Source organism: Heloderma suspectum, chromosome 12, assembly GCF_057233095.1.
Source record: "Heloderma suspectum isolate Gila_16-S chromosome 12, 16-S_ref, whole genome shotgun sequence".
Classification (NCBI taxonomy): domain Eukaryota; kingdom Metazoa; phylum Chordata; class Lepidosauria; order Squamata; family Helodermatidae; genus Heloderma; species Heloderma suspectum.
The window spans coordinates 25,217,420-25,242,195 of record NC_139469.1 but is presented as its reverse complement, the minus strand read 5'-3'; the positions used below and the strand labels follow the sequence as shown (position 1 = coordinate 25,242,195).

At 50.3% G+C, this 24,776-nt stretch overlaps 2 protein-coding genes across 8 annotated transcripts in view; one reads left to right on the top strand and one right to left on the bottom strand.

The window, feature by feature from the left end:
* Positions 1-2,286: 2,286 nt before the first annotated feature.
* Positions 2,287-23,613, bottom strand: LOC146336723 (uncharacterized). Of its 5 annotated transcripts, XR_014785589.1 has the most exons (7): positions 22,055-23,610; positions 21,436-21,576; positions 19,838-19,931; positions 17,616-17,775; positions 10,773-10,925; positions 4,970-6,041; positions 2,287-4,397 (listed from the first exon to the last, which is right to left on the bottom strand). XR_014785589.1 is itself a non-coding variant. In XM_084818829.1 (6 exons), exons 2-6 carry the CDS (start codon positions 21,561-21,563, stop codon positions 5,872-5,874), a joined length of 651 nt encoding a protein of 216 aa, XP_084674955.1. In that variant the 5' UTR covers positions 21,564-21,576; positions 22,055-23,613; the 3' UTR covers positions 2,287-5,871. The 5 variants fall into 5 exon arrangements, 4 of the variants coding, with proteins under 4 accessions (XP_084674955.1, XP_084674952.1, XP_084674951.1 ...); XM_084818829.1 differs by having other exon boundaries at positions 2,287-6,041; positions 19,892-19,931; positions 22,055-23,613; XM_084818826.1 differs by having other exon boundaries at positions 2,287-6,041; positions 22,146-23,611.
* STUB1 (STIP1 homology and U-box containing protein 1) overlaps positions 22,868-24,776 on the top strand; it is a 41,638-nt gene continuing 39,729 nt past the window's right edge. For 2 of the 3 annotated variants that reach the window (XR_014785587.1, XR_014785588.1), the window contains exon 1: positions 22,868-23,646. Coding sequence is in view for 1 of the 3 variants with exons in the window: in XM_084818823.1 (XP_084674949.1) it covers positions 23,440-23,646 (207 nt within the window). In the remaining 2 variants the exon portion in view is untranslated. The remainder of the gene's footprint in view (positions 23,647-24,776) is intronic. The other variant, XM_084818823.1, reaches the window with a different exon arrangement.

Here is a 24,776-nt window from a genome sequence, read left to right as displayed (position 1 = left end):
CAGCTAGCCAGCCCCTCCTCCGAGATGCTCCATTCCATTCTCCAAGTTTTCCAAATTCCCCCAACTAGTAACAATTTTGGATTTATTTATTTCGGACCCCTTCTTTTTAAAGTTTCATTGCATTTCTGCAAACCTCAGGGCTCCCCTGAGCATGCCGATAGGTCCCTCTTGTTTCTCAGCAGCCCTGTTTTGGAGTCAACCCACCAGCACAAACCACCTGAGTTCAGTATTAGAAGGAGTGATACTTGACAATGTATTGCTGGAAACAGAATGCTGGGTTACACAGATCTTAGCTCTGTTTCAGGGCTCTTTTTATGTAGCTAGGCCAATGGCCTATTGCACCGTTCCCCAAACTGGCACCCTCCAGATGTGTGGGACTACAACTTCCAGCATCCCCCAGCCAAGTGATGCTGGAAGTTGTAGTCAGAGACATTTGGAGGGCAACAGGTTGGGGAAAGCAGGTCTACTGGGATGATAAAATAGGTGCAAGACACATTGAAATGAAAAGGAATTGCACAAAACCGCAGTGGTGCTGTTCCACTCGTCCTGGTCATCTGAATGGGCGTTGTGCAAGAGAACTTACCGCTGGATTGTGTCCCGTGTTAATGAAGGGGAGAGCAGTGGAGGTTGATGGCTCCAAAGTCAGGGGGGGGGGGGAGTCTGCTCCAGGTTGTACTCAGAACCAGTCAGAACTCTAAAGGAGCTATCCAAGGTGAAGAGCACCTTGGATAGCTCCTTTAGAGTTCTGACTGAAGGCTTCTTCACATGGAGTTTTTCTCCTGCTACTGAGATTGCTCACTCACGGAAGTTTGCAGGTCCTTTTCATGATGTCGTCAACTTCCAGGGCACATCCAGAAGCATTTCCTGGTTATTCCATCTTTAAAAGATCCAGAAATAATGAACTAGCCATTTAAGTTGGATTGTTACGCTATTAAAACAGCCACTAGATGGCGCGGTTTCATTGATCTCTATGGAACTTTGGAAATTAAAATCTTCCCCTCTTAGCATTCACATGGTCGCCATCTGGGAGTCCCCTGTATTTTTATTTATTTATTATTAAATTTATTAATCGCCCATCTGGCTGGTCACCCAGCCACTCTGGGCGATGTACAACATACCATAAAACAATTTAAAACAATAAAATTCTACCATAATTTTTTTTTTTTAAATACCCTAACCCACCCCAAATGCCTGCCTGAACAACCACGTTTTTAATGCACGACGGAAGCTCATTAAAGAGGGGGCATGATGGAGTTCCCTAGGGAGGGAGTTCCACAGAGTGGGGGCCACTACAGAAAAGGCCCTCTCCCTCGTCCCCACCAGTCTAGCTGTCCTGGCTGATGGGACAGAGAGAAGGCCATCCGAGGCTGATCTTGTTAAGCGGCCTGTCTGGTGTTGCTGGAGGTGCTCCTTAAGATAGGCTGGGCCGGAACCATATAGGGTTTTAAAGGTCAAAACCAACACCTTGAATTTGGCCCGGAAAACAACTGGTAACCAGTGCAACTCCTTCAGCACTGGAGTGATGTGATCTCGCTGGCGGCTGCCTTTAATCAGGCGAGCCGCCGTGTTCTGTACCAGCTGCAGCTTCCGAACCGTCTTCAAGGGTAACCCCACATAGAGCTCATTACAGTAGTCTAAACGAGAGGAGACCAGGGCATGTACTACCGATGGGAGCAGATGGTCGGGAAGGAAGGGGCGCAGCCGCCGTATCAGATGGAGTTGATACAGCGCTGTCCGGCTCACAGCTGACACCTGAGCCTCCATGGAGAGCTGGGAGTCCAAAATGACTCCCAGGCTGCGGACCTGGTCTTTCAAGGGTAGCCGTACCCCATTCAACACCAGGTCAACATCCCCCAGCCTCCTCTTGTCTCCCACCAAAAGTAGCTCGGTCTTGTCAGGGTTCAGCTTCAGCCTATTCCTCCCCATCCAGCCACTCACCGTCTCCAGACATTTGGACAGGGATTCTACGGCCAACCTTGGTGAAGATTTGAATGAGAGGTAGAGCTGTGTGTCATCCGCATATTGATGACACTGCACCCCAAACCTCCTGATGATAGCCCCCAGCGGCTTCACATAGATGTTAAATAGCATCGGGGAGAGGATGGAACCCTGTGGCACCCCACAAGTAAGTGGCCACGGGTCCGAAACCTCCTCTCCCAGTGCTACCCTCTGGTACCTGCCGGACAGGAAGGACCGGAACCACCGCAATACAGTGTCTCCAATGCCCAACCCCTCCAGGCGGTCCAGGAGGATACCATGGTCAACGGTATCAAAAGCCGCTGAGAGGTCGAGGAGAACAAGGAAGGCGCATTCACCCCTATCCAGAGCCCGTGTACATGTGGAAAGGCTCCACAATGGGAGGACTGCAGGTTTTTTCTTTAATGTAAAGGCAGCCTGAAACCTGGAGCAGATTCACCACCCCATTGACATTGGAGCCACCAGTCTCCACTGGGGGAAAGAGTGACTTCGAGATTGGTTCTGAGCTGGGTCTGGCCGAGGGTTTCACCCGCACTTTCCCATGGGCTCTTTCACCAGGCAGGGAAGCTCAGATGTGCCACAGGCCTGTTGGCTCTCAAAAAACACTCAAGCTGCGTAAAAACACCAGGTGTAAAAGGGGGGATGTGGACAAGGCAGGCGGGATGTTGAGCGTCCAAGGAAAAAATTACTGGAGCAGAGAACTCCAGGCAGCACAGAGAAAGCCAGGAGGCAGGCTTTTCTAAACCTTGCCATGAAAAAAGCCAAACGTCTCTGTCAAGGCAGGAAAGGTATCCAAAGGGCCAAGGACTCGATGACTGGCCCTTCCAACCCTACTATTCTGTGATTCTGTGACACTTGACGAAAATTCGGCTGAACACCCTGGTGGCCCCCTTCTTGACTGGCTTGTCCTATTTTGAGAATGCTCACAATGTAATCCTACACCCATCTACTCAAAAGTAAGACCCACTGAGTTCAATGGGGCCTACATCGAGATCGGTGGGGCTAGGATCGCCGCCCCTCCCCTTTGGCTTGACTTCGTTTTGTGTTTCTAATTGGGAAGGTAAAGGTCTGTCTCCAGCCCAGATAAACGCCATATCCACGGTTCCATGTTTAAAAGTGGTTTTCACAGGATCCTTTCCATATCCATCGGCTATGGGAGGGGCTGTGGCTCAGTGGCAGAGCACACGCTTGGCACACATAAGGTCCCAGGTTCAATCCCTGGCAACTCCAGGTAGGGTAGGGAAAATTCCTGCCTGAAACCCTGGAGAGCTGCCGCCAGTCAGTGTGAACAATACTGGGCTAGATGGATCAAGGGACTGACTCAGTACAAGGCAGCTTCCTATGTTCCAATCCAATTTTCTTCAGCCACAGAATTCTTTGCACATCTGACACACACACACATACATACAGATTACATGAAGTACCAGAGTTCACTTTAACTCAGTGTGAATTAAGAGTGCACCATATAGAATGGCACAACCCACAGAATGGCACAATTCTTTTTTTGTAGTTATGTATTGTAGGGCAAGACTGGTACAAAATCACAATCCGGATCTCTAAAATCACAATCCGGATCTCTAAAATCACAATCTGGATCTCTAAAATCACAATCTGGATCACAAAAATCACAATCTGGATCACAAAAATCACAATCTGGATCTCTAAAATCACAATCTGGATCACAAAAATCACAATCTGGATCTCTAAAATCACAATCTGGATCACAAAAATCACAATCTGGATCACAAAAACTTGGAACATCGGTATTTAATTAAAATCGACATGATACCGAAGATCACATTTTGACCAATAAAGAAGCACATTCGTGTGTGAGGGGGAAGGACTTCATTTGCGATGTACTAGAATAATCAAATTATTCAGAGAGATATCGTCTTCTCTCTGTCATAATGAACTTGCAGGTGTGTGTATGTTTGTGTACACATGCACACATATATACAAACAGATGACAACGTATTTAGTACTTGCTGTTAATATATTCTCAAACCTCTTTCTATATAAAAAGCATAAAGTGATGTCGGATTTGGGAAGCAAATTATAATGAGGTCAAATCCATTTCACTAGCAGAGACGGTTCACAGGGAATTGGGGGCTGGCCACAAAGCAAATCTAACCAACTCCAGTTGGCATGTTGGAAGATTCACACAGCAACACTTTCACGGATCGATCCAAGCAACACAGATTACAGTAGAATCTTATAGAAAGCTGAAGGGGAAGGGGTGGTGGGGAAACGCCGCATTTAGAAGGGAGGGCTTTTGCAGTGGAGGTGCTCCCCCTAGTGGTCCCAAAAGAACAAATTGCTCCAGCTGACTCAAGCGAGTCAGCCAAGCCATGCACTGCCTGGGAAGGCAGTTAAGCGGTTGTTTCTATGAAAGACAGGGCCCGGGGAAACAGCAGTGGAGGCTGGTGGCTCCAATGTCCGTGGGGCAGTGAATCCGCTCCAGGTTTCAGTCGGAACCAGTCGGAACTCTAAAAGAGCTATTCAAGGTGTGGAACACCTTGGACAGCTCCTTTAGCATTCTGGCTGAAACCTGGAGTGGATTCACTGCCGCACTGACATCGGAGCCACCAGCCTCCACTGGGAAATAGCTCAATGATTCAGACATGTGAATGCTATTGGAGATGCGAGTCAGATCTAAGTAAAAACACACACGCACCCCTAAAACACAACCTCATCGGAGGGCGTCCAAAATCCTGGACTATACAAATTCCATTGTTAGAACATCCTATAACGGGAATAAAAGATGCAGAATTGCATCAGTGTCCATCGGATGGAACGGCCCGTTGCTGTTTTGGCAAGCACACCTCTGCTAACTCATCTTTTCTGAGATAATGCCACTGTCCGGACAGGTCGGCCTTTGGCGGGTAGGATGAAGAATGCTACATTCTCCTCCTTTTGGTTCTTCCCTATAAATGCCTCCTCTCTCTCCCTGCCCACCCCAAGGCAAGATGCCATCTGGTTCTGGTTTCAGAGCCTGGTTGGGAATTTTTTTTTTTTTTAGCATGGGGAGGATTTGCAGGGGAGAATTGGTGGGTGGGTGAAGGGTGAAACACATGGTACCCACCAGTTCCCCCCTGCAAATATCCACAAGATCAACTTCTCATCTAGCTGGGCTTAAGTCTGATTTTGAAGCCTGGCTGGGGATTCTTAAAAACAACCAGCCGGGCGGGTGGGGGGGTGTTGTTGTTGTTGCAGGGGAGAACTGGAGGATGAAGGAAGGGTTAAAGCTCCATCCCATCTGCAGATTCTCCCCTGCAAATGCCCTCCAGGGGTGATTTTCTGTCCCATTGAACTTCCTTCTGGTTTTGGAGCCCAGCTGCAGGTAAAAATAAGGGTCAAAACACGTGTTTGTGCGTGCGCAGTGTCAGAGGAAAGGATCAAGCACCCTGCGTGCTGATTCTCTACTAACCCTACCCCTAATTCACACATTAACGTGCCAAAGGAAAGATGGCCTTGGGAACCTTGTGTTTCTTGAGAAACTGTGACGCTCCACCCATAACCTGCACGCTCAAGTCAGGACGCCCAACCTGTTTTGAGGGCAGCTTACCTTTCTGGATGTGTATGCAGGGGGGGGGGCAGGGGGAGGAGGAAAGTTGGTCTACGCTGTGTCTTGTGTGCTCTGCACTGCAGATGGAGCGAGAGCAGCGTCAAGAGGGCAGACCGATTCTCCGCCGCTGTGCCCTGCCTACTGCTGCGTAAACTGGCTGCATCGTTTGGCCAGGAAGAGCGGGGTTCTGGAACGATCGGTGCCACGAACTTCCCTTGCAAATTCCCGAGATCCGGAATAACAGGCCGGCCTCCGTGTGGGGTTCAGCTTCAGCGTCCGTGCATCCAGGAACGGAGGTCCGTGCTAAAGCCAGGGCCTCTTGGAAGCCTTCATTCCCTCTTCTGTCTCTTCCTGGGCCTGTCGGTCTCGCCGCCAGGGAGGGCTTTCTCTCTCTCTGTGCCTACAGCCTGCACTGCAGGCAGCCGCAGTTCCTCAGCTACAGCCCAGGCCCAGAGGCACAGCTCCACCTGGTGAGGCGTCCATGTCTTCACTGCGTCCGCTGGGAAAGGAATAAAGAAGGGAACCGTTAGGCCAAGGGCGTCAAACCGCTTTCAGCCCGAGGGCTGAAGTCCATTTTGGAGAAGCGCCAGGAGTGGGCAGGGCTGAAGGCAATGGGGGAGGGGCCAAAAGCAAAAGGGGTGGAGTCAAAATACAAAAAAACACCAGCGTATTGTTGCTTAAAGCCCTTTGCTGCCAGGAACTCAGCCTGAGGAGAGGCAGTTCAACCTTTCGAGGGGGTGGTGGTGGCGGCAGAAAGGCTGGGAAACCACGGAACAAGCGGTGGTTGTGGGAAAGGGGGTGCAGCCATCTGGGGAGCCCTGGAGAACTGGACTGTGATGCCAGGAGGGCCAGAGTTGGTCCCTGGCCTAGGGTTTCTCCACCTCTGACCTAGAGACTGGAGCGCTGCGCATGCAGACAGAGACAGGCAGGCAAGTAGCTGTGGATGGGTGGAAAGTCAAACCCTGGTTTGGGCTCTAAACTGTAGTCCCCTACAAACCCTGGTTTGACGGCATGCCTGGATTGCGCCTGAGAATGTCAAAGGAAAACGGAAGGAAAAAGAACGGTTGCTGGCAATCGATGAACTGGCAGAAGAGAGAAATGGACAGGCCATTTTAAAGGGCACTAAAGACCTATGTTGAACAGCCCAGGCCTGCTGCTTTTGGGCAGTGCCTATCCCCATTCTGGTGGGCAAGATCCCCTCCATGAGCCCCCTCCTTTCGTGAGTTCACCTTCTCACCGCCATCGTCCCCAGCTGCTCTGGCTCCTCATCCTGTTTCTCATCACTGCTCCCGCTTGCTGGCTTCACAGGCAAAGGCCCAGGGAGCAAGCCGGCCGTGGCATCTCCTGCTCCTCCCTCCTTCTCACCTCCACCGTTTTCTGGGCCAGAGCAGGAGGCAGGTGAGCAAGCAGGTTGCCAGGGTGAAGAGGAGGAGCAAGTGAAGAGGAGGAGCTTTCATTAGTGGGCCCTTGCCGGGGTGTGGGCCCTCGGCATGTGCCCAACCATGCCTACCCTTGACACCAGCCCTGTTTCAGTGGGTTGGAGATTTCGTTACGCGCTGCCCACGTTTCATTTTTTCCTTTGTGGCAATGAGGGCTAGAAAGCCAATAAGTACCCAAATGAGAGCCAAGAGGGTGAAAATGCCAAATTCTTTGCCGGGGCACCAGATTCTATGCTTGCTTTGTGAATCCACAGATGTACAGGTGCCTATGATGAAACTCTAGGGAACAATGAGACCTTGAGGAGAAGAAGAAAGAAAGAAAGAAAGAAAGAAAGAAAGAAAGAAAGAAAGAGGAGGGGAGGGGAGGGGAGGGGAGGGGAGGGGAGGGGAGGGGAGGGGAGGGGAGGGGAGGGAGTTGCAGAGGAACCATCAGAAACTTGTCTTGCCTGGAGATTTAAAAAAAATATTATGTTAAGAGAAGACACTGGCTGAATATCCATCACAGATGGTTTCAGACCATCTGGCTCCCAGCTTCTAAGCTCCAGACCACATTTTCTTTGTCCCCACTTGATGTTTCTTTTACAGTCACTGTTTCTTAAGCTTATCTGGTATTGGTCCGTTCCTATGTCTGTCTTCTGCCATGTCTGGAATAGCCTGCCTATCTCTCTACCTGCCAACTGGCTTCTCCCCCCACCCCTTGAAGTCCCTCCTCCAGAACCTTTCTGGATCTGCCGCCTTATTTCTGCTGTGCCTCCACCTCCGTTGCCATATGGGTCTATCCTTTTCCATCATCCGAACTGCCCTCTCTCCATCTCTGAAGGCCTTTCAATGTTGTCCTAGCCCAGCCTTCCGCAACTTGGTGCCCTCCAGATGTTTTGGACTTCAGATGCTCCCATCAGCCCCATCCGGCATGGCCAATGGTCAGGAAATCTGGGAGTTGTAGCTCAAAACATCTGGAGGGCATGAGATTGGGGAATGCCACCGTAGCTGTTTTTCCGTGGACGGCTCCCGGGTGAACAGGGCTGACTGTGAGGTATTTCTCAATTCTGCAGACAGGAGATGTGCGATTGGCTCCACGTATTTGGGTCATTTAAACGTTACCCCCCTCCGTTCACAGGAAAGCAGTTCCCACCAGACATTATGCAAAGAATGGAAGCCCTCCCTCCATGGGGAGGGAATTCCAAAGCCATGGGGCCACCACTAAAAAGCCCTTGCCCCTAGTTCCTATCAAGGCACTCCTTCTTAATGGCCGGTCAAAGAGGCTAAGGTTAAAGGGTGCCCTCCACTCCAAACATGTCTATTTTGCACACCCAAATCTGAAACTGCTTTTGATTTCTTAGAAACCAAAAGCAAACCTGGAAACTGGGAAACCAAAAGCAAATCTCGAAACCGCAGTTTTGTGAAGAAGCTGAGAGTTTGCCCATGGCAAGCCCACTCACAGAACTACAGTTCCCAGGATGCCTTGCTAGGAGCCATGATGGTTTAACCGATTGAACAGCAGTTCAGTGTAGAGATACCGTACGCCAGCCTTCTCCAACTTGATGCCTTCCAGGCGTGTTGGACTACAACTCCTATTATCCCCAGCCAGCATATAAACCCAGGGATGGTCTCTGCAATTTCAGGCCTTTAGGGTTGCAAAGAGATCCAATAAAGTTGCGTGAGCTTTCAGAAACCAGAAGGGTGCAACTGCCCCCCTACCAAAAAAGAAAGAAACCAGTATGTCAAACAGGGCTTCAGCACCCCACAGAACTCCTAGCAAAAGCAGAATAAATTATGCAAAGTAAAAGAAGTCATGCAAATCTCCTTGATGCGTGTAATTTACACAGGCGGACAAATTCAGCGTTTTTATTGCAACGTCTGGGTGACTTTATCACTGAATCTTAAGTTGCCTCAGAGCCCGAAAGCTGAGTTAGAAATGGTCTCAAACAGATAAAAAAAACAGCGCAATGCAGAGTACGCCCCACCCTGGTCTGAAGCGCTCCACAAATAATCAGTAGTGCAGCTAGGTAAGTTTAGACCCTGGACTGAATGGTCTTATGGGGGTGGGGGCAGGGTGGGCTCCCTTTAGACAGCCGTGTGCATTCCTTCAGTTGTGAACCACACATTTCTCTTCTCCCCTCCCTGCCATTCCATGCTTTAAAACCGGTTATTCCTGATGTGTTAGAGCAAAAATAAAAGGAGGGGTACAGTCCGCTTGCCAGCGAGAAATACTCGGCGCACGGGCAGTTTTGCATTTTGATCTCAATTAAATCATATCACTATCATGACTATGGGAATAAATGGGAGTTCACTCCCGAGGCCTTGATGGAAAATACATTTACATAGCATAAGAACGTCAGAAGAGCCCTGCTGGATCAGCACAAGGGTCCATCTAGTCCAGCATCCTGTTCCCGCAGTGGCCAACCAGCTGCCCACGGGAAACCCGCAAGCAGGATGTGAGTGCAACAGCACCCTCCCGCCCATGTTCCCCAGCAATGCGTGTCCATAGGCTCACTGCCTTGGGTACTTATTCCTTGGTGATAAGCACAACTTGATGGCATACGATAACGCATTTATATCCATCGTTCCTTTCAGGTCCAGTATTCCACTGTAAATATTTTAGGGCGCAATCCTATGCATGTTTAGACAGGAAAAAGTCCTACACCTCCCAGCACTCCCCAGTTGGTCCTACAACTCCCAGGACTCCCCAGCCAGCCACGGCTGGCTGGGGAATCGTGGGAGTTGTAGGACCAACTGGGGAGTGCTGGGAGGTGTAGGACTTTTTCCTGTCTAAACATGCATAGGATTGGCTGTTAGCTGTTTAAATTGTTTTAAATTTTGTATGGGGCCGCGGTGGCTTAGTGGTTAAGACGCTGAATTGCAGACCGGAAGGTCAGCAGGACAGCAGTTCGAGACCCGAGTGCCGCCTGACGGAGTGAGCTCCCGTCTTCAGCCCTAGCTCCTGCCAACCTAGCAGTTCGAAAGCAAGAAATTGCAAGTAGATAAATAGATACCGCCTCGGCGGGAAAGGTGACAGCGTTCCGTGCACCTGGGTGTTCAGTCATGCCGGCCACATGACCACGGAAGCGTCTTCGGACAGCGCTGGCTCTTCGGCTTAGAAATGGAGATGAGCACCACACCCTAGAGTCGGACACGACTGGTTGGGGACACCTATTTTTACAGATTTTATATTATGGGTAGTATCCAATGTTAGTTCTACTTAGACTAGACCCACTGAGATGTATGGGACGTAAGTTAGCCACGACTAACTTAAGTCCCATTCATGTCAATGGATCTACTCTGAGGGGGACTAATGATGGATACTACCCTGTGTTTTTATTATCTTGTATTATGATGTGTATTTTTTGTGAACCGCCTGGAGAGCTTCAGCTATTGGCGGTATAGAACTGAAATCAACAAATATATTTGTTGCAGAGAAGGAATATATATGTGTGTGCGTGTATATATATATAACAAAATGACACCTGTAACCATGTACATGCAACCCTACTTGGCTGCCCCCTAGCTCTAAAATGTGTAGAAATCAGAAGAAAGGGTGCTGCAGTGATCAGCGTCACCCCCATGGGCCCCGGTATGCCCCTGCTGGTCCAGATGGTATCACACAGCCTGTTTCCTGCTGCCCCCATCACCTGCTGCTCTCTGGATGCTAATTTTGGGGGCTGTGAGGGCCCTGGACTTTGGCCCCAAAGTCCAGGCCTAGCTGCCCCACTGCAATTAATAAACAGATGGCAGTGGTGGGGATGGGTGTTCCATAAAGCTCCTTGCACACTGTCAACCGTCTCCCTCCTTACCATTGTTTAGCTTCTCGACACAGCTTCGGATCCGGTCCAGGTAGAGCATGTAGTGCTTGAGGGTGTACTGGACCGGGGCGAGGCCTGGAATGGACTCCACCGCTTCATCAGCCATAAACGGCACAGCTTCTGGGGCTCCGGCAGCTAAAATCGCTGCAACGGAAGCAGAGATATGAAATGGCATGGAGGACAGCAGGGGGAAATCACATACATGTTTAGCGCCCGACGTCTCAGCAGCACATTTGATGTTACAAAACTACAAATAGGCAGAAAATAGGAACTACGAAGTTCCCCTGATACCAGCTGCATGAATTTACATGCAAAAAGGAAAAACACAAAGTTTGAACTTTTTATTTCAGAAGCGTGCATGAAAAAACACACGCTTTTCAAAGAGGCACATTCACATACGTTAATCCATGGGAGAAAAATGCGCACGATTCATACGTATATTTTGAAAAACATGCTCAAAACATGCACAAATCTACATGCAAAAAGGAAAAACACAACGTTTTACTTCTTATTGCAGAAATATGTGCATGAAAAAACACATGCTTTAAAAAAATGCACATCATTCCTATGTTTTGAAAAATGCCCTAAAAACATGCATGTATTTACATGCAAAAAAGGAAAAACACAAAGTTTTTACTTTTTATTTCAGAAATACGTGCATGACAAACCACACACTTTTCAAAAATGCACATTCACATGCGTTAATCCATGGGAGAAAAATGTGCATGATTCATACGTATATTTTGAAAAAGGCACTAAAAACATGCACGAATTTACATGCAAAAAGGAAAAACACAAAGTTCGCAATCTGAGCCAGACGTGAGTCAGAATGAGCTTTGAGGAGGAATTCAGAGTGCCTTGACAAGCTCAGGTTTTGCTGTTTTGCACATCTCTACTTTGAAGACCTCTTTCTTTCAAAACGCCTTCCACAGAGATGATATTTAAAATTCGGCTGCTGGCTTTTAGACTGATGATTTGGGGATTATGGATGGCTTTTGCATTGTCTGAACTCTGTTTTACAGTGTTTGTTGATTGTACGCACATTTAATGGTTTTGCCTTGAATTTGGTACTTGCAATCTGTGATTTTGCATTGTTGCTATATTATCGGAATTGTGATTGTATGGTGTTCTGTGTTTCGTAAGCCACCTCGAGGGGACCCTTTCCTGAAAGGCAGCCAAAAAAATCTCAAACCAAAGAAACAAAATTATGGGACAACATGCCAGCCATGTGAGAATCACCAAACGTGATCATCATATACACACAACCACACACACACACACACACGTGTCATTCTCTGCATTTTACCAATCTTCATGCAAATATATCCCAGGGTGGTTCGTAGTGAGCAATTACACTAGTATATCATTACATTACTCGTAAAAACACCATTAAAACAGAAGTGCTTTCTAAATTCACCCAAGCCAGTTCAGACAGTAGAACAGACAAATCAATTACAGCGTTTAAAATATAGGGCAGAATCCAATGGGGCGCTTACGCCCCCCGCTGATTCTCTTCTGCCCTGCTGATTCCCTTCCGCAAGCAGTGGGTCCCACCAATTCCGTCTCGCAAGTGGGACCCACCACTTACACAAGGGACATTGAGCAGTTCCTAAAGGAAGCCCCGAAACAAACAGAAACACTTGTCTCTGGAAGGAGGCAGGTCAGCGAAGCTCCCTTCTGTGAGCCCTGCCAACCTGCCTCTTTCCAGAAATGAGCGTTTCCACTCATTTTGGGTTGCCCCAGAAGCGCTAAACCGCCGTTGCGCAAGTGGTGAGGACCTCTTGTGTACGCAATTGGAGGGGCGTAAGCGCCCCGTTGGATTCTGCGGACTGGTTCCTTTTCCATCAGATCTAATATATATATAATTCAACATAAAATACCTGTGAGAATACCTCTCTTGTTGCAACCGCCACCATTTCTGATTTATTTATTTATTTATTTATTTATTTCTATACCGCCCAATAGCCGAAGCTCTCTGGGCGGTTCACAAAAATTAAAACCAAACAACACACGATAAAACAATTTAAAATATATAAAACATTAAAATCACAATATAACAATACAACCACACTAAAACCTAGCAGCAGTGCAAGAGTTTAAAATACAGATTTAAAACAGCAAAGATAAAAATTTAGAAAGCTAAAATGCTAAAATGCCTGGGAAAATAAAAAGGTCTTCACCTGGCGCCGAAAGGAATACAATGTAGGCGCCAGGCGAACCTCACTAGGGAGCTCATTCCAGAGCCGGGGTGCCACAGCAGAAAAAACCCTCCTCCTAGTAGCCACCCGCCTCACTTCCTTTGGCAGGGGCTCACGGAGAAGGGCTGCTGCTGATGATCTTAAGGTCCGGGCAGGCACATATGGGAGGAGGCGATCCTTCAGGTAACCTGGCCCCAAGCCGTTAAGGGCTTTGAATATTAACACCAGCACTTTGAATCGGGCCCGGAAATGGACTGGCAGCCAGTGCAGCTGGAAAAGTACTGGTGTAATATGAGCTCGCAGGCCAGTCCCTGTTAACAATCTTGCTGCCCTATTTTGGACCAGCTGAAGTTTCCGGACCGTTTTCAAAGGCAGCCCCACGTATAACGCATTGCAGTAATCCAGACGAGAAGTTATCAGAGCATGGATAACTGTAGCAAGGCTATCTCTGTCCAGATAAGGGCGTAGTTGGTATACCAGCCTAAGCTGATGGCGGTGGCCCTCTAAGAAGGGCCTCTGGGGAAGATCTTACCTCCTTTTCAGATTGATAAAGGAGAAGGCAGTACTTAAGGTTACTGGGTCCCAAGCCATGAAAGGTTAAAACCATCACCTTGAGTGGAGCTCAGAAATGAGCTGGCAACCAGCGCAGAGCTCTCAGAATTGGCAAGAGATATTCCATAGAATGCCAGCCAGTGCTTTAATTCCTTACATACAGATACACATACAGCTTACACTGTTTCCGTCCCCCTTTCTCTCCATACAACAACCCTGCGAGGTAGGTTTGGCTAAGAGGCAGTGAGTAGCTGAGGCTCAGCCAGTGAGCTTCATGGCAGGGTGGGGATTTGAACCCAGGTCTCCCTGGTTTTAGTACGAGTCTCTAACCACAGCGCCATGTCAGCGTTGCCAGCCTGGGCTTTCTGTGACTTGCAAGGCCTAGCCCAGTTAGGTGGGGAGCTGGTTGTGGTGACGCTCTGGTGGTGGGGGAAAGCCACTCCGCACATGTTCAAAGGCACCCCTTCCTCTTTAAGAGAACATCACATTATGGTCCATAAACCAAAGCCTAGCGCAAATTGCAGATACAAGGGTGCTAGTAAGGACTTTCTCAGTCCCTATAGCACCCTTGATGGTGGTGGACCGACCCCCTCCCTAAATTTTCATTCTTTCTGCCTGAGGAAGGAGGCTCTGGGTGCCTGGATGTCTGGGTTCTACAACCCCTTGAAAGCTAACAATGCGCTGAAATGCTTGGATTCCAGAATGGAGCATCTTCCATTAGCAGACTAACAGAGGATAGGGAGATTATGGCTCTGTGGGCCAGGTAGAGAAATTCCATGGGCGGGCCAGAGGTTGCCCTCACCTGGCCTACAGCTTCCCAACACTTGTGTGCAGCCCATGTACCCGCAGTGGGTGATTGGTGCACATGACGATGCTATTGCATGCATTCTCTATAGCAGCCTTTCCCAACCTCATGCCCTCCCGGGTATTTTGGACAACAATCCCCAGCATTCCTGCCCGTTGGCCCATGCTGGCTGGGGCTGAAGCACTGATGTCCAAACCATCTGGAAGGCACCAGGTTGGGGAAGGTTGTCCTGTAGGAGCTTTGTCCCACCTGAAAAGCCCCTGGGGAAAACGCCAAAGTGTGCCACCGTGCCTCGGGTGTTCTGGTTGGCCTAACATGACTGGAATGCTGATGATTTGGCTTAGTGGTTAAGACGCTGAACTGCAGACTGGAAGGTCGGCAGGACAGCAGTTCGAGACCCGAGTGCTGCATGACGGAGTGAGCTCCCGTCTTCAGTCCCAGCTTCTGCCAACCTAGCAGTTCGAAAGCAAGAAATTGCAAGTAGATAAATAGGTACCGCCTCAGCGGGAAAGGTAACAGCGTTCCGTGCACCTCGGTGTTCAGTCATGCCGGCCACATGACCACGGAAGCGTCTTCGGACAGCGCTGGCTCTTCGGCTTAGAAACAGGGATGAGCACCGCACCCTAGAGTTGGAAACGACTGGTTGGGGACACCTTTACCTTTACCTTTTGCTGCAGCTGCTCGTGGAGTTTTACCAGATAAAACACAGCAGATCCTAGCTGAAAACCTATGATTTTATTTATTTATTTAAATTAAGACCACTAAGCAGTAGCCTGGAATCTGCATCTGGAATATAAAAACCGCAGAGGAGAGCAGAATTGCTAGAGAGACTATACAGAGAATTCTGATGCATCACTTGGTTCAGACCAGGTCGGGATGGAGGGAGGGAGGGATGCTCCTGATTCTAACTGCGTGTGTGTTCCAAATCAGGATTGGCCAGTTTCTATATTCTCGAGGTACATGGAAAGCTTCTTTAGACCAAGCCAGACTATTTGTCCATCTAATCTAGTGCTGTCTGCTCTGGCATCAGATTCCTGTTCCCCCACACGCCACACCCCCAGGACCGCAGGGAAAGGACTTTTCCCATCAGTATGAACCAGGAGTGGACATATGGCATTTGGGACTTCAACTCCCAGAAGCTCCTGATGGTCAGGAATGCTGAGAGCTGAAGTTCAAAACATCTGGAGATTTACTTTCTGCCCACCTCTGGTGTAGACCAGGGGTTCCCAACACGGCGCCTGTGGGCACCATGGCACCCATGGGCACCTCCAATGATGCTTGGGAAGGAGTCCCCAAAGTTGTTCCTGCGTGTGCCCAATTTTTTAAAAAATGGGTTTAATTTCTTTATTTTTTCCATTTAATATACTTACATGGATTTGTATGAAATGCATACAACGTTCTAGCAATTATACATAGGATTCAACAAAAGCAGACCAAATATCCAAATAAGGACCCATTTGAAGGTGGCGTCTGTATAATACCCATTCAAATGTTGAAAGCATTGTAAGGTCCTCAATCCACTGCATTATAGGAGGTGACTGTTTATCCTTCCAGTGTTGTAATATCAGTCTTTTAGCTATCAAAAGGGTGCTGAGAATCCATTTACGCTGACAGTTCATTAATTCCCATGAAGTGGGTCAATAACTTAAAAGTGGGAATAACTTAATATTCCATCAGTGAATATTAAAGACTGTTCCACTACAAAATTTATCTGTGTAATAACCTCCTCCCCAAAAGAAGCAACTACTGGATATTTCCAAAACATATGTTTAAATGAGGCATTCGCTGCACTGAACAGCCCGCAATTAGCCGGATTAGACAATCCCTTATTAAGTAATTGGTTCGATGACAATAACTCCAATTCCCTAGAGAGGTGGTGGGCTCTCCCACACTGGAGGCATTCAAGATGAGGCTGGACAGCCATCTGTCAGGGATGCTCTGACTTGGATTCCTGCACTGATTAGGGGGTTGGACTCAATGGTCTTAGAGGCCCCTTCCAACCCTACTATTCTATGGTTCTGTGATTCTAAGTAGATGCTGCGGCATGAAGCAAAGGTTTTTGCCAAATAAGATGCAGCCTAAGATCCATAGATGCGATAGGCAGACACCAAAGCAACAATCCACTGATTAGGCTTTTTGTGGTGGAGCCCACAGCAGTTTCCCAAATGTGCCCACGGGTCCAAAAAGGTTGGGGGGGGGGGCCTGGTGTAGACAATACCAAGCTAGTCGGGCCAAAGGTCTGACTCAGTGTAAGGTGCAACTGCCCGTCACCTGCTACTGGGATCTCCAATGTGGGGCCTGTGGACCCCACCCTTGGTGCCCTCCAGGCTCCCTGCCCCTCCTGATTTTTATTTCTTAAGATTAAAAAAAAAAATTGGTATGCTACAAAGCAAAATGCTGCCTTTCGGCCCCATCTTGATTTAGGTTCAAAGTAGCAGTTCGGTGTTTTGGAGCTCAGGCTCCACTTCTGTCTTGCACTTAGGTCCTTAGGAAAGTCACTTTTCTTTTAGTCTTTCCCCAGTTTGCCTTCTGGGAAATGAGTGTTTCAGGACTGGCCGTGCCTGCTACGCCAGCCATTTTATGGGGGGCAAGCCCTCCTCATGGCAGCCATTTTGTGAGAGCATCCATGACACTCTGTCAAAATCCCACATGTGCCCACCAACCCAAAAAGGTTGGGGATCTCTACACAGCCACCTGATCCTTTTAGCTGCAGTTGCTGGCCAGTTGGGGCTGAGCTTTCTCCATGCAAAACACGCGTTCTAGCACTGACCTACAAAAGCAACACAAGAACCTGCCTTACCCCGAGCTGGACCACTGGGCAATCTAGCTCAGTATTGCCTGCACTCTCCAGGGGTTTCAGACGGGGGTCTCTTTCCCAGCCCTACCTGAAGATGGCAGGGATTGAACCTGGGATGTTCTGTACGCAAAGCAAGGGCCCTATCGTTGAGCAACGGCCCCTTCGTAAAGTTTCACGAGCATTTCACAGCCAGGTGGAGCGGCCACTGAGTGAAGAAAGTTCTGGAAGAGCAGGAGCCAAGCAGCACTTGGCTAAGGCCAAGCCGATGGAGTGGGCCTTGCCGCGTCCCCTCGGCAACAGCCAGACAGGACAGCTGCGGACAGAAACCCGGGACAACGGTTCTTCCACCATTTCAGAAGAAACGTTTCACTGTCGCCGTGTTGCGAGGGTAAAGGGTGGGTGGGAGAAAGAACCAGCACCGTTGCCCAAACTGCTGGCAGGAAAGTCGGGAAGAATCCACCAACCTCCAGGGCCTTTCCTACCTGAAGCCGTCGCAGGTCCCACACCCTTGAGCTTGGTCAGCTCGCTGACAGCCGCTGCTACGTCAGGGAGGAGCTGGAAGGCCTCCTTGGTACACTTCTCTACTGTCTCGTCGGAGTTAGCCGCCACCAGTTGCTGCAACCGAGGACGAAACTTGCCTCTCTGCAGGGAAAAAGGCCCCATGGTTATTCCCACCCATGCCTGCATGCAGACTTATGCTCATTTGTTTTATTCATTTATCTGTTTACTAGCAAACGAACCCAGCTTTGCACGGGCTGGGAAGAGCCCTTAGTTTGATACAACAAAGCCTGACTCACCTGTCAGAGATGCAGGCATTGTGCCTGCCCTATCTGAGTGAAGCAAATGCTCACTGGCACCCCAGGCATGGCCTCTGCCATGGAGTGACCTGGGTCTTGTATTTATGTTACTTTTCAGCCAATTCCACTTTTTATTAACTAATTGCTATTCACTTTATAGTGCATTTTGTATGGTTAAAAGTTGCTTGCTGCAGTGCTTTACCGTCATGCCAAGGTTGGCTGAAATCGATCAAATGGTATTGAAGCTATAAATATTTAAACATTTTGACTGAGCACCATTTTGTTTCAAGATGGCAGACGCAATTTTGAATGGTTAGAAACTGCTCACTGCAGTGCTGAATCATGACGCGAAGTTTGATTGGAATTGTTCAAACGGTATTGGAGTAGTAAATATGGAGAAAAAAACTGATTGGCAGCCATTTTGTTTCAAGATGGCGACAATATTTTCACTATGCCTAGAATCATCCCAGGTAGAGGTAAAACAAATCCTAAAAGTTTCATAACAATCGGATGCACGGTTTTTGACAAACACTTCCTTTTATATATATATATAGAAGAAAAGATTACATTCTATACCACTCAATAGCCAAAGCTCTCCCTTAATAAGAATTTAACTCTCATTGGCACGACAGGGCCTTCTTGGTGGCTGCTTCCAAGCTGTGGAACTCCCTCCTGAGGGAGGCTACGTTCACTCCTTCCCTGCTGTCCTTCTGCCAGCAGGCAAAGACCTTTTGATTCAAGCAGGCCTTTTGCATGTAAGCGGGTCTGATGGGTTGGATGCTGTTTTTATTCTCTTATCGTTGTGCTTTTAATTGCGTTTTAATGCATTTGTTTTATTACTGTTTTAATCAAGTTTATGATTTTAAGCCGCCTTAAGTGCCATTTTTCATGGCAGAAAGGCAGGGTACAAATCAAATCAAATAAAAAAACAAATGTTTTCCCTCAGGATGTAGCTATAATGCAGACTTGGCTCTGTGGGCGTTCCCTCTTCCCCAAGCTGCCACTGGGATTTTTTTACTTCTGCAAGTGGGCTGGGCGGGTAGCGGGGAGAATCTCAAACAGGAAGTTGTCAGCAAACGACAATCCCCGGGCTCCTTTGTGGGGGAAAGAAGGTTACGTGCCAGGCTACGAAGTACAAAACCGCCCCAAGAGGTTGGACTACAACTCTCATCAGCCATGACCAATGGTCATGCCGGATGCGGCTGATGGGAGCTGTAGTCCTTCGTCTGGAGGACCATACATCCCCCAACCCTGGTTTATAGTGTAGATATGACCTCAAAGAACACACATAGACATTGTAGTTCTGGAGGTCCAGCCTCAGAAGACTACAATTCCCAGGTTCCTTTGGGGGGAAATCATGATGGTGAAGCCAGGTCAACCAGAGGGCTACATGTGGCCATGTAGTGAGTTCAGTGCACATCTGAGACAGCTGTGTGGGAAAAAAAGCAGTTGTCCTATTTGCCCGCCATGCATCCAGGCCAAGATCCAGCTTCAGAAAATGTTACCCCCCACTCTTCCACACAACATATGTTAAAACTTGGTCTAACTGCCCAGCAGAGCAAGCAGAGATCGCTACACCACTCAGAGCGTTAGCCAGGGACTAAATGACGTCATGGCGCACGGAGGGGTGGGTGGGGTCATCTGGCCCCACGCCCCAATTGAGTTCCTCACCCCTGGCTTCCAACATCGGCCTGTCCAGCACTCAGATCAGGATCATCGGCCCTATATTTGTAGTGCACTTTTTACAGGCATGGATCGTAAGAGCGGCCCCCTCGCAGGCCATCCAGACCCATCAGACAGGCAGGCACGAGGGACAGTGTCGTTTCCACGGTGGACTCATGTCTCTGGAACTTTGGACCACACTACATCTCTTCCGCGCGGCAATCGACTCGGGCAGAATTACTTACAGACAGCTTCCATTCCATCAGCTTCACCACCTCCTGTTTAGTCAAGTATTTTACCTTCCGTCCAACAACAGCCGTCGGTAGCATCTCTTGATACCTATGGGAGGGAAAAGGAATAAAAATGTATAGTTTTGAATGGTGTGGAGAAGGAAAGATAGAGAGCAGTTTCTCTCTTTATGGAAAGTGCATGACAGACAAAAAAGATTCAGGTAACGTGGAATGAATTCAGAGAAGGGCAACACTTTGGGCGCAATCCTGTGCATGTTTAGACAGAGAAAAGGCCTACAGAACCCCGCATGCCCCAGCTAGGGGCATGCGGGGATCTGTAGGCCTTTTCTCTGTCTAAACATGCACAGGATTGTGCCCAAAGATGATCAGGGGACTAGGAACCAAGTCCTACAAGAAAAATGGAAGAAACTGGGTATGTTTAGCCTTGAGAAGACTGAGAGGGGATATGAGAGCACTTTTCAAGTACCTAAAGGATTGCCACACAGAAGAGGGCCGCAACCTCTATCATCCAAGACTGCAGGACATGAAATAACGGGCTTACGTTGCAAGAAGGCTGATTTGGGTTGAACATTAGGAAAAACTTCCTAATGGTCAGAACAGGCAGGACATGATGGAGATGTAGCAAATTATGCATGATGTGGAGAAAGTGGGTAGGGAGACATTTTTCTCCCTCTCTCACAATAACAGAACTTGCGAGTCATCCCATGAAGCTGAGTAGTAAGAGATCCAAGACGGATAAAAGTACTTCTTCACGTAGCGCATAACTGTGGCATTTGCTACCACAAGATGTAGAGATGGTCACTAACTTAGGCCACAATCCTATGCATGTTTAGACAGAAAAAAAGTCCTACAACTACCAGCATCCCCCAGCCAGCATGGGAGTTGTAGGACTTTTTTCTGTCTAAACATGCATAGGTTTGCGCCCTTAGACAGCTTTGAAAGGGGATTAGAGAAATTCATGGAAGATAAGGCTATCAATGGCCACTAGGCATGAAAACTAGTGTGGTGTAGCGGTGAGAGTGCTGGACTGGGAGCCGGGAGATCCGGGTTCTAGTCCCCACTCGGCCATGAAGCTCACTGGGTGACTTTGGGCCAGTCACTGATTCTCAGCCTAACCTACCCCACAGGGTTGTTGTGAGGATAAAATGGAGAGGAGGGGGACTATGTAAGCTGCCTTGGGTTCCTTGGAAGAGGGAGAAAGGCAGAATATAAATGTAGTAAAATAATGATGATGATATGATGCCGCCTCCAGTATCAGAAGCAGTATACCTCTGCATACCAGTTGCTGGAGAGAGTGCGACTGCATTCATGTCTTACTTATGGTCTTTGTACTGGCATCTGGCTGGCCACAGTGTGAACAGAATGCTGGACTAGATGGACCCTTGGTGTGATCCAGCAGGGCTCTGATTATGTTCATAAGAAAGGAAGGAGACAAATAAAATAATCGGATAAAAATAAGGAACTGCGCACACATCAAGGAGCAACCATCACAAGGTGCCGCATCTCTGCTCCAGAAATGGGAAATCGCCACAGAGACCTGGCTCGTGCTGAAGAATCAGAGGAGCTGTGCTAACCACTGCTGGGATGTTTACCATTTATCCAAGGCAATGAGGTTTCTCTGCTTGCTTCCTTTGGCCGCGAGGGCCTCCTGGTAAACGTTCAAAATCGCTCTCCAGTACGTCGGATCATCACACGTGTAGAGTCCCCCTTTTGGCGCCATGATTTAAGGTTTCCTGAGAATGAAGGCAAAAACGGAAGGGAGGGTCTGAGCAACAGGCCTGGGACGACAAGGGGCATTATGGCAGGGGTGGGCAACCGTTTGGAAGCTGAGAGCCCTCCCTCAGAAAATGCTTGGGGGCCGCATGGGAGAGACCGCGCGTCGTAGTGGTTAGAGTGTTGGTCTGGGACATGCATGTTTAGCCAGAACAGAAAAGAAAAGAAGCCCTACAACTCCCAGCATGCCCCAGCCAGCCACGACTTCTTTCTGGCTAAACACGCATAGGAGCGTGCCTTTAGGGCACGCTCCTATGCATGTTTAGCCAGAAAAGAAAAGAAAAGAAAAGAAAAGAAGCCCTACAACTCCCAGCATGCCCCAGCCAGCCACGACTTCTTTCTGGCTAAACATGCATAGGAGCGTGCCTTTAGGGCACGCTCCTATGCATGTTTAGCCAGAAAAGAAAAGAAAAGAAAAGAAAAGAAAAGAAGCCCTACAACTCCCAGCATGCCCCAGCCAGCCACGACTTTTCCCGGTCTCCACACGCGTCGGAGCGCGCCTGTAGGTTGAGAGCGACGACAGTCCTACCGGGCGAGAGTCCTACAACTCCCAGCATGCCCCAGCCAGCCACGACTTCTTTCTGGCTAAACACGCATAGGAGCGTGCCTTTAGGGCACGCTCCTATGCATGTTTAGCCAGAAAAGAAAAGAAAAGAAAAGAAAAGAAGCCCTACAACTCCCAGCATGCCCCAGCCAGCCACGACTTCTTTCTGGCTAAACATGCATAGGAGCGTGCCTTTAGGGCACGCTCCTATGCATGTTTAGCCAGAAAAGAAAAGAAAAGAAAAGAAAAGAAGCCCTACAACTCCCAGCATGCCCCAGCCAGCCACGACTTCTTTCTGGCTAAACATGCATAGGAGCGTGCCTTTAGGGCACGCTCCTATGCATGTTTAGCCAGAAAAGAAAAGAAAAGAAAAGAAAAGAAGCCCTACAACTCCCAGCATGCCCCAGCCAGCCACGACTTCTTTCTGGCTAAACATGCATAGGAGCGTGCCTTTAGGGCACGCTCCTATGCATGTTTAGCCAGAAAAGAAAAGAAAAGAAAAGAAAAGAAGCCCTACAACTCCCAGCATGCCCCAGCCAGCCACGACTTCTTTCTGGCTAAACATGCATAGGAGCGTGCCTTTAGGGCACGCTCCTATGCATGTTTAGCCAGAAAAGAAAAGAAAAGAAAAGAAAAGAAAAGAAAAGAAAAGAAAAGAAAAGAAGCCCTACAACTCCCAGCATGCCCCAGCCAGCCACGACTTTTCCCGGTCTCCACACGCGTCGGAGCGCGCCTGTAGGTTGAGAGCGACGACAGTCCTACCGGGCGAGAGTCCTACAACTCCCAGCATGCCCCAGCCAGCCGGGGCAGGCTGCGGCATGCCGGGAGTTGTAGGTCTCCCCCCCCGCTTTCCGCTCTCAACATGCCCCGGATTGCGTCTTTCGCCGGGGGAGGCCGGCAGCGCGTGCGTGGCCCTGCCCGAGAGTAAGCCTCCGGGACCGCGACGCGCCTTCCTCGCGAGGCGGAGGCGGAGGCGGAGGAGGCCGCCGCCGCCCCGCGGCCCGGACGCGGCCAGGCCTCGCGCTCCCTCGGCCGCGCCCCGCCGGCTGCCCTCAGCCCGTGAGGCGCTCGGCGGGCGCCAGGCGCGGGCGGCCCCGCCCGTCCCCCGCCGGCCTCGTCCGTCGCGCCCGCTTCGGGGGCTGCTGCGGCTGCGGGCGAGCGGGTCCCGGGCCGGGCTGTGGCGGCGCGGCGAGGCCGGGGCGAGCGGTGCCCGCCGGGCTCCTCCGGGCGGGGCGGCGGCGGCGGCGGCGGCTGCTGCGGCTGCTTCTGCCTGGGCGGCATGAAGGGCAAGGAGGAGAAGGAGAAGGAGAAGGAGGGCGGCGCGGGGCTGCCGGGCGGCGGCCTGGTCGGCGGAGGCCTCGGCGGCGGCGGCGGCGGCGGCAGCCCCGAGAAGAGCCGCAGCGCCCAGGAGCACAAGGAGCAGGGCAACCGGCTCTTCGTCGGCCGCAAGTACCCGGAGGCCGCCGCCTGCTACGGCCGCGCCATCGTGAGTGCGGGGGCGCGGGCGGGGCGGCGGCCCGGCGGGGGGCCCCCGCGGGGACGAGGGCGCCTCTGGGCGCGGGCAGAGCGCGGCGGAGAGGCTGGCCCGGCGGCGGCTGCCTTGCTTGAGCCAAGGCTCGTCCCCCAAGCCTGATCCCGGGAGGATGTGTGAAGGGGCCCCCGCAGGAAAGAGAGCGCCTCTGGGCATGGGCAGAGCGCAGCGGAGAGGCTGGCCCGGCGGCGGCTGCCTTCCTTGAGCCAAGGCTCGTCCCCCAAGCCTGATCCCGGGAGGATGTGTGGAGGGGCCCCCGCGGGGACGAGGGCGCCTCTGGGCGCGGGCAGAGCGCAGCGGAGAGGCTGGCCCGGCGGCGGCTGCCTTCCTTGAGCCAAGGCTCGTCCCCCAAGTCTGATCCCGGGAGGATGTGTGAAGGGGCCCCCGCAGGAAAGAGAGCGCTTCTGGGCATGGGCAGAGCGCAGCGGAGAGTCTGGCCTGGCGGCGGCTGCCTTCCTTGAGCCAAGGCTCGTCCCCCAAGCCTGATCCTGGGAGGATAGGTGAAGGGGCTCCCGCAGGAAAGAGAGCGCCTCTGGGCACGGGCAGAGTGCAGCGGAGAGTCTGGCCTGGCGGCAGCTGCCTTTCTTGAGCCAAGGCTCATCCCCCGAACCTAGTCCCAGGAGGATACTTTGAGCCCATTCCCAGTCTACAGATGCTTCTTTGTTCTTTCCCTGCAGGGAAGAGAGCGCCTCTGGGCATGGGTAGAGTGCTGCTAGATTGAAAGTCTGGCCTCGCGTGGAGGTAGGGGTGAGATGGTGAGGAGGGAGCAATTGCTTCCCAGTTTGGGCCAAGGCGTAGCGCTTGAGGCTGATCCCCAAGAGAATATGTGGATGTGGAGGAAAGGGAATGTCTTTGGGCATGGGCAGAGGACACTGTTAATATATTGAAAGTGTGGCCTTGCGGTGGGAGGTGAGGAGGGAGCAATGCTGTCCTTGCTTGGGCCAAGGCTCAGCCCCCAGACTTGATCCTCAAGAGAGTATGTGGAGGGGCACCAGGAGGAAAGAGTGCCTCTGAGCATGGACAGAGTGCATTGGAGAGTGAGGCCTCGCATTGGGGTATGAGATGGGGGTAATGGGAACAATGGC